This window comes from Falco punctatus (genome assembly GCF_963210335.1).
Source record: "Falco punctatus genome assembly, chromosome: 5".
NCBI lineage: Eukaryota > Metazoa > Chordata > Aves > Falconiformes > Falconidae > Falco > Falco punctatus.
In genome coordinates, this window is record NC_137584.1 from 61,732,898 (window position 1) to 61,748,429 (window position 15,532).

Here is a 15,532-nt window from a genome sequence, read left to right on the forward strand (position 1 = left end):
GACCTTTCTGGGTTGGAGAGTTTGGTCATTAATTAGCTGAAACAGAAGACTTTTCCTAATATGACTCAGTCTTTCCTTCTAGGTCATGTTTTCTAGACCTCTTGTAGCTTTCGTTATTCCTTGAGATCTCTCCAGCTGATCAGTACATCATCCCTGAAGCGTCCAAACTGGCCAGCCCAGGTCTCCCTCTGTCTGAGCACCCATCTCTCACAGACTGTTGCCTTATGTTGTGTTTGCTTTTTGTAGTACAACGCTGTGTAGTTTTGGTCAGCTGCTATCCCACACCCTTTTCTGTGGGAGTTCTTACAGTTGGCAGAGCTGACAACAGCAGGGGAGGTGGGAGGTTTGCTCTGTATTTGTCCTGTCAGGAGACTGCAGAAGTCAAAAACTTCCCACCATGGGAGGGACGGTGCAGTCCTTTGAACGGTTGTGTCCTTGTCCTGCTCATGCCTTGCCCCCCCTGGACTAAGTAGCCCAGAGCATCTAGAGAGTACAGTTGCTGGCTGTGCTTTTGCCTGCCATCCTTCAGCACTAGCTTACCTCCTGTGGGTCAGGCTGGCATTTCAAACTTCTACGCAATTCAGAAAAGTCATTTAAAAAATAACGATCCGTCCAGAGCAGAGATTACTTCTTGGCTCCCAGAGGTAGTGTTCCTATCTTCTCTTCAAGATAAGTTCTCCTGTGACAGGTGGAAGGGTAGTTCACTTTGAAACGCAGGCTCTTAATTTCACCAAAAAACCAGACTCTATTGCATAGGAAATTTGAGGTCACACTTCTCATGAGCTTTACTGATTTTGGAGTACTTTGGCATGAGTTTTCAAATTATGGAAAATGTATTCACATTAGGTTTAGGACTTCGTTTACTACTGATCTTTTTCCCTATCAGTACTCTGCACATTTGCACTTGTGGTCCCAAAAGATCATGCCTTTAAAACAAAGGGATATAAAAATTAGTATCCAACTTCTTAAGCCACAAAACAAAGCAGCATACCTCCCAACTACAGTGTGGAATAAATTATATTTGCAATACAGAAGGATCTGTATCATGTTTTACTTTGCATCCTGACTTTGAGGAAATCTGCTTAGGCATTTTCACCTAAAGCAACTCCTTCTCATTAACTCATGACTTCTTGAAGGTAAACATCAATTGTCATTTGGTTTATTACGAAGTTACTAGCGTCCCTTCTGTGGTGGAGGAAGCTCTGTTCTGAAGTCCGTGAAGTGTTTGAGATACCGGACCTGTATCTTGACTTGTAGTGTGACTTAGATGGGACTTAGATTTATGCTGATCTCTTAAAGGTTGAAGGGAGGAGGCGCTTCTCTGGTGGGTGTGGGTTTCTAAAGGCTCTTTCATGTTAGAGGAAGTAGGGGACAAGATGGATTTATGGAGAACAGATGAATTGGTCCCAGATTGAAGCGAATATGGTTTATTTCCAGATGAACGCATGTATGAATGTCTGTGTAAGCACGTGTCCACAATTTGCTCATCCTGTGTGAATATGAGAAAATAATGTGAATGTCTGTTCTGTCATACTAATGTTTTTGAGACATACAGAGAAGCGATTTGTATATTAAGCAGTTTGATGCTGATCTCTGAGGACAGTCCAAGCTTATGCATGTTGAACTGAGTGCTGTTCTCTGCTATCCCATGCTCTTTGTACTGGCTTGAGCTTTCAAAGGGGATTGTTTGAGCTAAAGGACAGAACTACAAATGAATCAAAACTGAGATATGCCCCCCCAATTGATACTTCACTCTTACCGCTGTTAACTTTCTTTTTGCGCATTTAAATGGATCCAGTTACCGTCAAGTGGTGCCAGTAGTTTTTCTCTGGATTTTAGCCAGTTTCTTAAGAAGAGTCGCAGTCATCCAGGATGGGGGGGAGCTTGGCTGCCATTTCATGGGGTGTAGCATGTTGCCTTCCCCATGTTTGTCTGCAGACAATAGCAACACAGGGAATATGCATCACCAGAAGCAGCCACTTACTGTCTGTGGGCAGAAAGACTGTGAATTTAGCAGACCCACAATTGAAATGTGCATGTGAAGCCTTTTTTTTGCTCATTCCCTAGCCTGCCTTCGAAGTATTTTCTGAGTCTCACCTTTAAATGCAAATGCCCTAGTGAGGGGATGATCTTCTTTGGCCTGTCTTTCTCCCTTCATTGATGAGCAGAAGAGTGTTAGCTGTCTTGATTGCGCAGCAACTCTGGGGAGGGCCATAGCAAAGGTCCCTGTTCCAGCTGTGGCAGCGTGGCTGAGTGGTACCCATGGCATGCCATGGACGGGAAGCAGAGCTGCAGCAGTGTTGTCTGATTTCCTGACTCTTCCTCACCAGCCCTTCCTAGTCAGTCGCTCGACTGCAGTGTCATCCGAGGGCCCTAGCTCCAGGGATCAGCTCCACGGTTTTGCTCAGGGTCGGCACTGTTCGTATTACTACTAGACTGTCTCTGGTTTTTAACCCACAGCTCCTTCAACCCCAGAAACTTCTCACTCTGTTCTCTCCTTCCATCCCCATGAGGGCCAGGGGCTCCTGGGGAGCATGAGGGGGTGGGCAGGGGCCTGTGATCCAGTGAGGTGCTGAGAGCTGATGTCCAGGGCACAGGAGGGGCATGGACAGCCTCACCCCAAACAGATGGGGCAGCACAGTGTTAGTCCATTTTCTTCTTGTCTTCTGAGTATACCAACTGAAAGTGAGCTACTTATTTACAAACCTGGATTTAGGCAAACTAGGAGTTACTTGGTGGTAGGGCACACTAAAGGTCACTACAAGAGAAGAGGATAGCTGGTGGGTTGTTTTGCTGTTTGCAAGGGCATAAAAGGAGTGTGTTTTTCCTTAGGTCTGTAATTGGTTGAAAGTATTCTGGGATTTACAGTTGTCCTTCGTCACCTTAGCATCAGAAACATTGAGCTGGATTTAGTGACCCACCCTTCTCATACGCTTGATGCTCAGAATTAACTTTCTCCCCAAACATAGTCGCATTCCGGATCAAGTGCTTTTGCTTTCTTTTACAGCAAAGGACACTGGCAGAGACCTGTCAGAGCCATGGTGGCATATGTCACTTCATCGGTGTCAGTCCTTTGAGTGCGGGCTTGTAGCTTCCTGATGATTGACATGCTTTGATTTGATTTAAATTGTTGGGCTTGAGGAAATAAAGAAAAGGGAACAAAATGTGTGCATTTTACAAGACCTGAAAGTATGCCAAAGTCATTACTTTGTAAAAATAGAAGGGTTTTCCATAAATAATCTAGCTGGTGTGTAAATAACTGATGTGTGGAAATTGGGATAAAAGGGCTGTTACAGGGGACCATAAACCATGTAGCCACCACTTCAGTCATGTATGATTGATTACCTGTCACTTCAGGTGAGTTCCCTAAGAAAGAATGTACCTGGGAGTAGCACAGAGAGGGTTTGATCTCAGGATATTCAGAAATCGTGACTGGAGGTTCAAAAAATGGGATGAAAATGCATAGTTCAGGGTATCAGTGAAATCTTAATAATACTGATGATGATGAAAATACAAGCAGCTTGCTTCTGAGGAAAAATGCCTTAAAGTCACTGCATTTGGGGTTTTGTTTGTTTTTTTAAAGTGCTGGGGTGATTGATTGGTAATAGGGAGGCTTCTAGGGACAGCATTCCCACTGTAATACACACAAGCTGTGCTTGTGAAAGTATTTGAACTTTCTACACTGTTTAAATAAAGCTCACAGCCTGTGGTTATGCAGCAGATGAATAGTAACAGCAGTGGGCTATCAGAGGATTAAAACTGTCTTAGCATATGGGAACATCAGTGATAAAATGCATCTGGTATGAAGTCTCGAAAGACTTACAGGTTTGTATGTAAATAGTAAGTACGTTTCTACAGCATTTATCTTCTATTCTGCTTGTGACTGCTGGGCTGTTTCCAGAATTTTTGTTTCTGGGTGCCATGAGGTTAATGACATTTTCAGAGGCAGTTATGCAAAGAAGTTGTGCAGAATCTCCACACCCTTAAAACATGTCTACAGTGTGTTTTGTTAGCAAGGTTTTATAACAGTGGAGCGTTTCATGCTTTGCAGAGTGGAAAGAAGCAAGCTAGTTACATTCTGTGCGAGCACAGCTCTGTTTTGTCACGGATTAATTTGTCTCACCTTTTTTCCTGCAGGGATTTGGTAGAGTAGGGAAAGGATTATGAAAGAGGAAATAATGGTAGTGTAGTTCAGACTACACTGGAAGTTCAAAAATATTTTAAAACATTTACTCCGGGCTGTACTATTTAGTTCAGGCTATTGAAATCCTGCCTGTGAAAGAAGGCACTGCTAAGTTACAATCATCCACAAACATAAAATCACGTAGTTCCTTGAAGGGATAAATGACAAACGGGTAAGTAATTTTAAAACACATGAAGCAAAAATATTTTAATAGATCTGTTTAATAAGTGGTAAGGTGATAAAAAATGAAAAATTACTTCAGTTCCTAGGTTAGGACAGCTCATACTAAATAATTCTGCTATCTGTGACCAAGCATGCATAGAAGTCATCAAGGCTTTATATTTTCTCATATGATTATAGAAATCCTTGGGCTCATATAACGTCTTTTACAACTTAAGAGCATATTCTTTTACCTAATCTTCAAATCTGCTTCTTCCAAAATAAGTTTGAAGATTTTTGTTTGTAGTGCCATCATACAGATGCCAACCAGAACTGTACAAAGTCTTTTAGTGTTACATACTGTATTTGTACAAGTTGGTCCATCTAGATAGTGGATTGAAAGACAGAAGTCCCCAGACTGCCTGTAGTGATACAGAATATTTTAAGACTTGCGATGGAGTCACATAAATAAATCTAGTTGCTTTGTTTTTATAAATTGTGTTGAATTAATTGGTCGAAGGTACTACCAAATTGCAACTCGATTATACTGTTTTTCCATTCATTGTGGTTCTTTATAGATATAAAAATAGGGAAAAAAAAGATGTTCTGTAGGCATGCAGCATGTCTTCTGTAACATGTATATCTTTAAAGTTTAACTTGTAATATATTCACTACTTTTGAAATATTAAACTCCTCTTGTAAACCAAATAATTGTCATACAGTTGGCTAATGACCGGCTAGGAGAATATACGTGGCTGAAATTGTTTAATTTCATATATATAATAAAAAACAACTTTAATTGAGTTTTTGCAACTTATTTTTCCTCTTTAAATTTGCAGTTTGCATCTTTTCAACTAATACACATTTTGTTTTAGTTTCTAGATGTATAATATATTTTGTATACTCATGATATTTCCAAGATGCTTTTCCTAAACACAACTCTTCCCAAATTTTAAAAAAGCAAACTAACTTTGATCTTTTTTTTTTTTGTACTTTTAGAGGATTTGCTTTTCTGGTGTGTGCGCAGGCAGGTCTTCACCCTTGAAGTTAACCTGTATTTGCCATTTATCTCCTCTTAGGATTGGATTTAGTCAGCTGGGTTTGGCATTGTCGTTTCCAGAAAAGCCAATCATACTGCACGCTTAGAGGCAAAGCTTTGACAAACAATTTCATGCTTGCATGCAAATGCCCTAGTATAAAAAAGAAGGGAAAAGGGGAAATTAAAAGAGTACACAAAACTGGTTTTCAGTTTAAGAAGGTTGCTGTGTGTGGTTCTGGAGGGTGCTGACAGCTCCATTCTGGAGCCAGTTATTGAGGTGCCCATCGCTCCACAGAGAATATAGCACACTTCACAGGGCTGTCTAATGGGGGCTGGGGCTGACACCTGGCTTGTATTTGCCCTGCAGTCATGCTGGTTCAAATGCAGGCATGATTTAAACAGTGATATAGTTAGTGATATAACAGTGATACTGTTTCTGCTGTACACTGGCCAAGCCATTGGTGCAAGAGGTTAATTCTGGTTTAGTATGCAGTGTGGTGTTTTACCCTAGAGGCGGGGTACATCTCCAGTAAAACAATTGACGGAGAAAGTCCTAAGCAAAGCCAAGAGAAAGACCTTGCAGGAAAGCCATGCTGACAGTCTTACATAATGACTTTTTACTCTTAAGTTCTTTCTGCTCCCCTTGGTTTGTAAATCTCATCAACCTATGTCAAAAGTCAGCTCTAGCAAAGAGAAAGGGACCAAGCAAGAGAAGGCCAAGTAAAATGAAGGTGCAGATTTTGTTTCTTTTCATTCTGCTCTCTGTATACTTTTTCCTGCTTATATGCGTGGCCCTAGGAGCAAATGACAACAGAAGCCTGCCTCAGCCCCCACAAAACAAAACTGAGTTTTCGAATTGTATTTCTACAAGACTTGCTTATTATTGCCTTTGGCGTATGCTTAAGTGAAAGTTACATGGTGACTATAGTTAATAGCTCATATCCTGATAAGATTCCAGTTCTAGTGGTAAACTAGACTAGTTGCAGTCTGGCTGTGGTAGGAAAAAGCCCACAGTTAATGTAGATCTAGGGTAGCTGAATATTATTGTTACGGTATTCTTCAGTATAAGTCTTAAGATCTGTGATTTTTAATCTCGTTTCCATGCCTTCTCTTTTCAAATAAAATCTGTGTATTATAGGCAAAAGCAGCAAATTAACAATTTGCATCAGAAGATAAGGGAGAATGAATTACGAGCTCAGCATGCAAGACTGAGTCATCTTGTGAACTGTGAAGAACCTTACATGACTAATTTACAGGTAGGATGGATATTTTTCTTTCAGCAAAGCTTTCCATTGCCCAGTAACTGACATCTGAAAGCATGGTCACTATTTACTGCAGGCCAAAATGTAGAGCTTTTGTGATTATTGATGGTTGTGTAACGTATAGCCGTAAATTGTATAGAGGAGAATACCTTCCAAATGTAGTAGTTTAGTTTACATTTGCAGAAATCTAGGTTATGTTAACATTATGTACACACTTGTTCTGAGACCTGATAAAAATGGGGTAAGAATAAGAGATTGTGACATTGTAAGAATAAGGGGTTAACAGCATGCATGTAGCACAGTTATACAGGGGCATGCTAGGAGATAAAGTAGTTTGATAGGAGAACATCTGAAAAGAACTAATGGGAGGTTCTCTGAAAGAGGAAAAGGAGGCACTACTCGAAGGAGTGGTTAGATTGTTACCGATAGACCAGATGGGAGATGTGGGAAGGCAGGCAGACTGGTGGAATACCTGCGCATCACATACCTGAAAAGGATATGGATTAGTATTCTTAGGGGACACCTAGTCTGAAAGGGAATGTGTGGTGGTGTTCTGGGCATACCTGTCCTAATTTTTATCTAATTAGCACAAATGCCAGAAAGTGTGAGGCTGAAGTAGCGCACCACAAAATGCAGATCAGTTTGAGGACTGTGGCTGCTGCCCTGTTGTAACACACCAGTTCCATCTCCAGAACTCAGCATATCTGAAAGGCAGTGCAGGAAGAGAATGTTAAAGGCAGATATACAGAGAAATAGGGGGGGGGTGTTCCATTACCTTACCTCTTTCTGTTACAAAATGCACCAGGATGTCAGCTAGCATGACATGACGTTAATTATATCCTTGGAAGAATACAGCTGTGCATCAGGTGAGAACCTGGTTTATTAAGACAGGAGAGAAATTCAAGGGGAGCCTCAGTGTGAAATGAGTATTCAGAAACTTTCAGACATCTAGGAATGTGGCTTTTGGTGCTTCCAGAAGTTCGTTTATAGAATACTTAATGTTCTGTCTAGATTAAGATTTGCAGGGGAGGGGGAGAATTACTGCAGAAACTGAAATTTTAGTATACCATAATACTCTTCAAATAAAGCACCAGATGCATTCATCTTTCATAATTTTAAGAGTTTTAAAAGTTTATAATGTATTAGGATTTCTGCTTGATTTTTGTGCCTTCTATAAGATTAACTTACAAATGCAAATCTTCTTTAATGGAGGTTTTAATATCTTCTAATGCTTTGCTGAAGGGATGTTACTGGTTAACAACACTGTGTAATTTCTTTAAAGACACCAATTTATGTTATTAAAAGAATCTGGAAACTGAAAGCCTAATGGGGTGTGTCTCGTTTTTCATCCCACATGCGGTTGATGTCCATTTTGTGCTTATCTGTGTGTGGGCAGTGGAAGTAGAACAACAACACTGAACTGCATGAAATGGGAAGGGAGAGAGGGTTTTGGTATACAGGGCAGAAAGTGAGAGGCCTGCCTTCTGGTTAGAAAGTGAGAGGCCTGCCTTCTGGTTTTAGCTGTTGTCTCAGGCTTGTCCCTGCACCATTCTGCACCTCAGGTGTGATAGCTCTAAGGTTTGACTAATATTTATGTTCTGATTTAGGAGCATCTTGAGATTGGAGCATCTCTAATACTTTCATAGGCATGTTGTAGTGTTTTTCATCCTAAGGGGATGGTGTGATAATGCAGTGGCAGTGATATGTTTTGAAAACATGTCTTGTTTGGATTTTCAGGGATTTCTTCTGGAAGAGAAGTCACACCCCTTCCATAAATCTGAGGGGAAGTGTGGCTCCACAGTGTTCATCTGCATGTGTTGTGAATGTAAAAGAGTCTAACTTTTTTTTTTTCCAGATGCCAAAGTATATGCAGTTACCACGTATTTTAATGTTTGCAAAATCAAACCCCACCCTTCCTGACAGTAGGAAAAAAATGCAGGACTGTTTTCTGCTGTGCTGCTCAAGTATATGGTAGAATGTGTGTGTTCATTTGTATGATTATTTTATTTCTTTTTGTAAGCAACCACAGTATGAGAGCACACCAGTGCAACCTCACGTTTCAGAAAGATCAACATCCCACCTTGAGGAGCTTGAGCGAAAGATTGCAGCAGCTGAGAATAAGGAATTACAACTCAGTGAATTTGTAAAACAAATTTCAAACAAAGCCAGTGAGGAGAAAAAGAAGATGGAAGAGAAAGTAAGTGTCTTTCATGTTCCAGGTTTCCTTTTGACACTGTTAAAGAAGCATATGTTTTGTTTGCGCTAGAAAGCAGCTTAGTGTGTGGGTGGCTGAGCTATTTTCAAAAGTTAGCTAAACTCTCTGTGATGGAAAAACTGGTAGTTAAGTGTCTGTAGGTGTTGGCAATGGATAAATCTAAACTCGTACTGAATACATCCTAAAAAGCAGTACTAGATAAAATGGCAATCATGATGATGTTTTTAACCAGGTATCACTTGCTTTGAAAAAAAGCTGCTCAGCTCTAAGAATTCATATAGCTTGAAGTGATTATTACAGTAAATAAAGTATCATTTGAAAACAGAAAGATTGTGAAAATTGACTATATTTTTAGCATTGTTTGTAAGTGCGGCCCTCGTGCTTTGAGGTGCACTTACCAGACTGTATGTGCCCACTTAGCAGGAATGATTCTCTGGTGGCTTTCGTAGGATGTGCAGACCAGACTTCAGCCTGAGACAAGGGAGGGGCTTAGATGCCTGTGTTCTTGGAACTGTCTCGACAAGGGTTTTCTTTGGAGGCTGAAGCAGTACCCAGGGGTAGTTTTGAGTGTCCTGACAGCCTTCCTTTATTGCAAGCAGGAATGTGCTGTTGACGAAGTCATTCCGAATTAATGTTTTAGGGATGTGTTGTCACTGTTACCTTCTCTTCTTTGATCACTAGGCCTTACTGCTGGGCTTAGATTTATCTTAATGTGGATTCAAGGGGTGGGAGCAGTGTGACACAGTGAAGTGGCAGGTAGGGAGACAAAGAAGAAAGAAGCGTAGTTCATCTCCAGTTCTGCCTTACCATTTCCCGTGAACCCTGCAGTATGCTTTTCAGAAAGGGCAGAAATTGGATGATGATGCTTCCTCCTGTCTCAGCTCTTACTGCTGCTGTTCCTCACTGTGTGGGAACTGCTGCTATAGGTGGTGGCAGTGGTGAGGACCCGTGCGGCAGTGCTTGTGTCAGTGAGATGGTTTGTAGCTAGAAGCCCTGAATCACTGCACAATCCTGATTCACCCCTTAACACCCATCCATTCTGTGCACTGAACAAAAGGTGCTCAAAGAGAGAAAGGTCGAAGAAGGAGAGCATGTGTTTCTGTAATAAAATTAGTGTGTTGCAGTTTGAGGAATGACTGTAGAGGGAGGAAGGAGCTGTGCTGTGTGAATAATTCTGGTGTCTGAAGAGGGTTTTTTTCCCTAGGTTCCACGTGTAGTCGGTGTAGGACTGAGGTGATTGAGAGCTCTGTAACTGGCACTAAAATTTCAAAAGCCTGAAAAAGCTTCCCTGTTATGGCTGGCCAGTAATTGTGGTAGCTCCTCACAGCTTCCTAGCTGAGGGAGCCTGCTAAGGTAGATACTGCATTACTCTCCACCAGCGTCCATGCCATGAATGCCTAGGTTCTTCCTTTTCTTTATGCCAGACATGAATGTGCCTCTTGGCTGCAGATTTTGTAGCCCTCACTTCAATTCCAAGACATTCATCTGGAAATTGGGCTGCTGGGCTGGAAATGGTTCAGTTCAGACACCCATACTTACCCTGCTGGCTGCTCCTTCTCCCTCTGCTCTGGGTAATTGCGAAGGATTCCTGTAAGATACTGCTGACAGCTTGTAGTAGTGTTCTTTTCTGTGGCCTTACTTTTAACATTTAGTTGCTAAGAGGTGAGTGCTTTTGAGTGCTTTCCATTTTTTTCCTGCCCCAGCAAAGCCATCAGCAGTGTGTATATGAAGGAGGAAATCTAAAAAAAAAAAACAACAAAAAACCCCAACAAAAACCAAACCACAAAACAAAACAGATTAGAAGCTTGTTTTCCCTTCTGCAGAGTCAGCAAGTGTGAATGGAAAATAAACCAAAACACTTTTTTTTTTTTTTTCTTCCCATCTCGGGTGACAGAAAGTGGAAAGAGTCCTTGAAGGGATGCTGGGGATTTAGAGATTTAGAGAGGGCAGGAGGAATCCCAAGGCAAACACAGTAGCTATTCGAAGGACAGTTTGCAGGAGGGGAAATCCCCTATGGTATATATGCAGGACAAGAAGATTTGGAAACCATGTAATCTTTATTGCACAAGTATGGGAGTATTCCGACTGGTCAGCTTGTCATCCTTAATGGTATGTGAGAAACAGAGAGGAGGGATGCATTTAATTAATGGTCAGACTCCTGGGAATTGTTACTGTGCAGCGCTGGCTTACATGTGTGTATTTGTATCACTGCCCTAAGGGTTGGGGTGGTGGGGCGGGTATGTGGTTCTGAAGCACATTGTGGCAAAACACCATGGCTGAGTTGCAGTTCTGCCTTACTGAACGTGGAGTTTACTTGGGCTTTGTCTAATCAGAAAGATTTTAAAGCAGCCTGAAAGCTTTGTTCAGTTTTGAGGTCTCGATAAAATAAAAGATACGAAGATTTCTGGCCTTTTGGCAGTCCTTAGTTTTGTGGCTCACATAGAAAGCTATCTCTGGAAAAACTTTCCAGGTGTTATTTACTTAAACTTTTCGGCAGGCTGTTACTGAATTCTGACATTGACAGTGTTACACATTTATTTCTCTGTGAGGTGGGTGTCTGTAGCACTGTAATAAAAGAACATTTAGCATTTACTCTTGTGACAAGTGTTTGTTATCTGTGAATTAGTACACCTTAGTTCAAGCAATAGAGATGCTGTTTTTATTAAACTGGACTATGACTGGAAAATACTCTTCCCCCCCTCCCCCCCACCCCACTTTCCTTCCTGCTTTTTTGACCTAGATAATAAAGCAAAGCAAGTACAGGAATGCAAGCAAAGATAACACAATATAAAAACCCTTTTCTAGGCCGATGACAATTAAGATGCCTGTAGAAAAGGCATTTAAGAAAATCACTATTCTGTTCTGATGTAATTGTCAGACTGCATCAGTCAGGGTTATGGCTCCAGTTCTTGCTGCATTAAGTTCTTGGTCCCTGTGTTTTAAGCTGTTTTCCTAGGCCAGAGGAAGAGGATGGACTGAAATATTTCCTGATCATTTTTTGCATATGAATATCTGCATTGGTGAAAAAACTAAGAATATTTTAGCTGTTGAACTGTTTGTGTTTTCGGTTCGCAAGGCACATGGAGTGTTCTGGGCAGAGGTGAAGCAACTGTGGTTTGAGGTCATGTGTGGGTCTGTGACTTGGAGCTGCTGGGGTTAATCATTCTTTGGGTTTGTTTTCTGCAATAACCAACCCTTTCATGCAGCAGAGAGTACAATTACCAAAAAGTGACCAGCCGTTGCTTCCAAGCAGGTTTATTTTTTCACTGTAATCATAAAACGTGTACTCTTACTTCCTTCTAGCTTAAAACTAGAGACCGATATATTAATAGCCTGAAGAAGAAATGCCAGAAAGAGTCTGAGCAAAACAAAGAAAAACAAAGACGGATTGAAACCTTAGAAAAATACCTATCTGACCTACCAACACTGGATGATATAGAAAGGCAGACCAAACAGGTAAAGTAAAGGGAGTTTGTTTACACTTCAACAATACAAGTAAGCTCCCCAATAGCTGTTGTCAAATCTTTTACTGTTTCAACATACTTTTTTTTCCCCATCTGTTTAGGAAGATGAGTATTTCCGTGTTTTAGAAAGTACTGTTGCTATTAGGGATTCCCATACTCAGTAAGTGAGATGGGTCTAAGATTATACAGAAGGTAACTGCAAGGCTGTGGCCTGCCACAAGGCCTTCTGCTAACGTGACATTGTGTCTGACTAATGTAACTTGTGTTAGCTGCAAATTCTAGAAGAGAAGAACAAGCAACTTCAAGAAACTATGACTGAGTTAGATAAGAAGCTCGGAGAGGCCCAATCGCAATGCAGAGAGAGAGAATTGCAGCTGGTGTGTCAGAAGAAAAAAGAAAAAGATCTGGTCACAACAGTACAGAGGTATGAACAGCTGCTTGGGCTGTGTCCTGAAATAGGTGTCTTTTGCCACCTGATGTCAAGACCTAATGTTATTTGAACTCTTAAATCATTAGCATTGTAATAGATTTTCATGGCATAAATATATTGCTATGCAGAGTGACAAAGTAATGTAATAGAAAATCCAACAAGATTTTGTTTTGTATCAAGTTACAAGTAATACCACAGGGAAGAGTCTGCCTAGGACATTCTTCACTATCTTTCTTTAAAGGTGTGGGACACCACTGCAATGGCATCATAGCCTGCTACTGAGTAGAGGGTAGAATAAAAATGTGCAGGAAAGGGGCATTGTCTAGAAGCTGCCAGCGCTCCTATTTGATAACTAATCCTGTCACAAGCTGTGGAAAAGCTCCCTGCATATTGGCTGATGGTTATATTAGGAAAGGGTCAAAGATTTAAATAAATTGTAGCTGTTTCTTACCTTTTCCCTGAGAGCAGGGGGTATTTACAGGGAGATTTAGCTGTAGTTAATCTGTTGTCATTGTACTTGCATAACTGAAAAAACAAATTGGACAGATATCCATGAGAAGGTTCCAGATGAGACATGGAGGCATTGTTACTATGGTACCTTAGATTAGGGGATCTACTTAAACAGGGGAAGGGGGAAGCAGGGGGGAATCACTTTTAATAATTTGTGTGGATGTTACTACAGTTCACTGTCCCTCCATTGCGTAAAGGTGCATGCCACAGGAGTCTGAAAGTGTTTCCATGACGAAAGGCAAGCTGGTTGGGACACCTTGCCAGACAAATTGTTGACGCATTGTTTCCATCTTAGCAATGAAAGCCTTTTTTTCTTCATGCGCTCATAATCTAGAGGCAGATCATTTGTCTTTTCTGAAAGCCTACAAATAGTTGAGGTGGCCTCTGGTTTCTAAATCAGACACCAAGGCTAACACTGATAAAATGTATTTCCTTTCTGAGAGAAGGTGAGCAGGCAAAGGCTCTAGCTACACCTAGGAGCTTGAGTTGAGCTACAGAGGGTCTGAAGGTCATGCCCTTGTGTGCGAGCAGCTGGCAGGAGTGGCTTTGTGCTCACCCTTATAAGTCACAGAGGGTGTGAAGGATAGGCCACCAGTACTGGCTGCAGCCTCCAGTTCCGGACTGTACTTTGAGTTATATGTACCCTAGTGAGAGAGTCTGATTTTAAAGCTCCTGTAATTTTGAGATGTTTGAAGACTCCTGATCTATGCTGGTGCTGGCTTTGCCTCCCACAGTAGCACAGAGCAGCACTGAACACCACAAAGCTTTTCTTTGCTCCTCTCTGCCCCTTCCCCCTACACTGTACTGCTGGAGCTGTGCCTTTTTGGGAGATGCAGCACAGAATGTGGCCCATAAATCCATTCCTGCGTGAATCTGTTCTTGTCAGTGCCACGGTAGCTACAGTAGTTTGGATTTTTGGACTATTCATCCACTGTCAGTTTGCTCATTCATAAGGCTGGATTCTGCTAGGTGTGGTTTTACAGTTCTGGTTGGAAGATGGTGCATCTTTCTAATTTTTCACTAGAACACACAGCCCTTCTGTTTCTGTCAGCACACTTAATTCTTCTTTCATGTTGAATGGCAGTTTACAACAGAAAGTTGAAAAATGCCTGGAAGATGGTATTCGCCTTCCCATGTTGGACACAAAACAGCTTCAGAGTGAGAATGAGTGTCTCAAAGAGAAGAATGAGAAAGCCAGTAAGGTTAGTCTGTAAATGATCTGTTGGTAGCATCTTCAACCTTGAGTCCTGCATTGCTTACATCTAAAGTAAAATAAAGAATCTCACTAAAGAATTACACATTTGTTGCTAATTCAGATTTTTCAATACCTGTCCGTTTCTGTTCAGTACATTTATTTTGCATAAATTTCCTGTTTTATCAGAGTTAAACTCTCTGTCTTGTCTTCTATGTTTTCAAAGATTCCATTTAGAATCTGTGATGACACAGATGTAAGTTGATTTTTAAAAAAGGATCTGAAGAGATTCAAGCATTTTAAATTACTCAATTTTATATTCTAGGTCATAGACAATCAACAAAATCAGATTGCTGGACTGATTTTAGACGTACAGGTAAGGAAGAGTTGTATGTTCTGTTATTTACTCCATACACTTCTGGTTCGTAAAGGTAACATTACTGAAGTTGAATTTTGTCCTTTTGTCTTCCCGTATTGGAGGCTATGATAGAAATGCCAAGAACTTACATCCTGCAGCTGACCTGTCATTATGGATGTTTGTATGGTTTAGCAGTTTGCTGGTGCTCATCATAAAGTGGAAATCTGTTGCCATCTGGCATCATTATTGTGCTGGTCTAGTGGATTTCCTATCAGAACTACCTGTTCCAAGTGTGAGCTCTGCCTCTGTAACGGTAAAGCCTCCCATCCAACTTTGGGGTTCAGATGATCAGAGTACAGAAAGTGATACAGATGAGGAGTTTCATGCTCAGATCCTTAGTAGTGACAGGTGCCTTTCTAAACCATAGCATTTTGCACCGCTTAAGCAGGTGGTTGTTCAGCTGGTTTCTGACACATCACTTACTCAGATATCTTAACTCTCTCGGCAGGTCTTGGGCATTTAGCTTGAGGCCAAGGCTTTTTCAAGAAAGCAGACGTTGTCAGCTAGGCGTCAGTTGCAGCTCATGAGATTAACACACAGGCTCCTGAGACTTGAAAGTTACTTAGTGACCAGTGTTTGTTGTGGAGAAAATATTACACAGGTTACAGGGAAGAAGGTGTGACCTGCTTTAGAAAAAGATGAGAATTTAAAAAAAACAAA

The 15,532-nt window shown here is 41.2% G+C and overlaps 1 protein-coding gene across 6 annotated transcripts in view; it reads left to right on the forward strand.

The window, feature by feature from the left end:
• The window catches only part of CEP85L (centrosomal protein 85L), a 154,815-nt gene that overhangs the window by 127,941 nt on the left and 11,342 nt on the right, over positions 1–15,532 (forward strand). For all 6 annotated transcript variants that reach the window (XM_080389523.1, XM_080389521.1, XM_080389526.1 and 3 more), the window contains 6 exons: positions 6,520–6,637; positions 8,664–8,840; positions 12,162–12,314; positions 12,592–12,746; positions 14,347–14,464; positions 14,780–14,830. In XM_080389523.1, the coding sequence (XP_080245649.1) occupies positions 6,520–6,637; positions 8,664–8,840; positions 12,162–12,314; positions 12,592–12,746; positions 14,347–14,464; positions 14,780–14,830 (772 nt within the window). The remainder of the gene's footprint in view (positions 1–6,519; positions 6,638–8,663; positions 8,841–12,161; positions 12,315–12,591; positions 12,747–14,346; positions 14,465–14,779; positions 14,831–15,532) is intronic.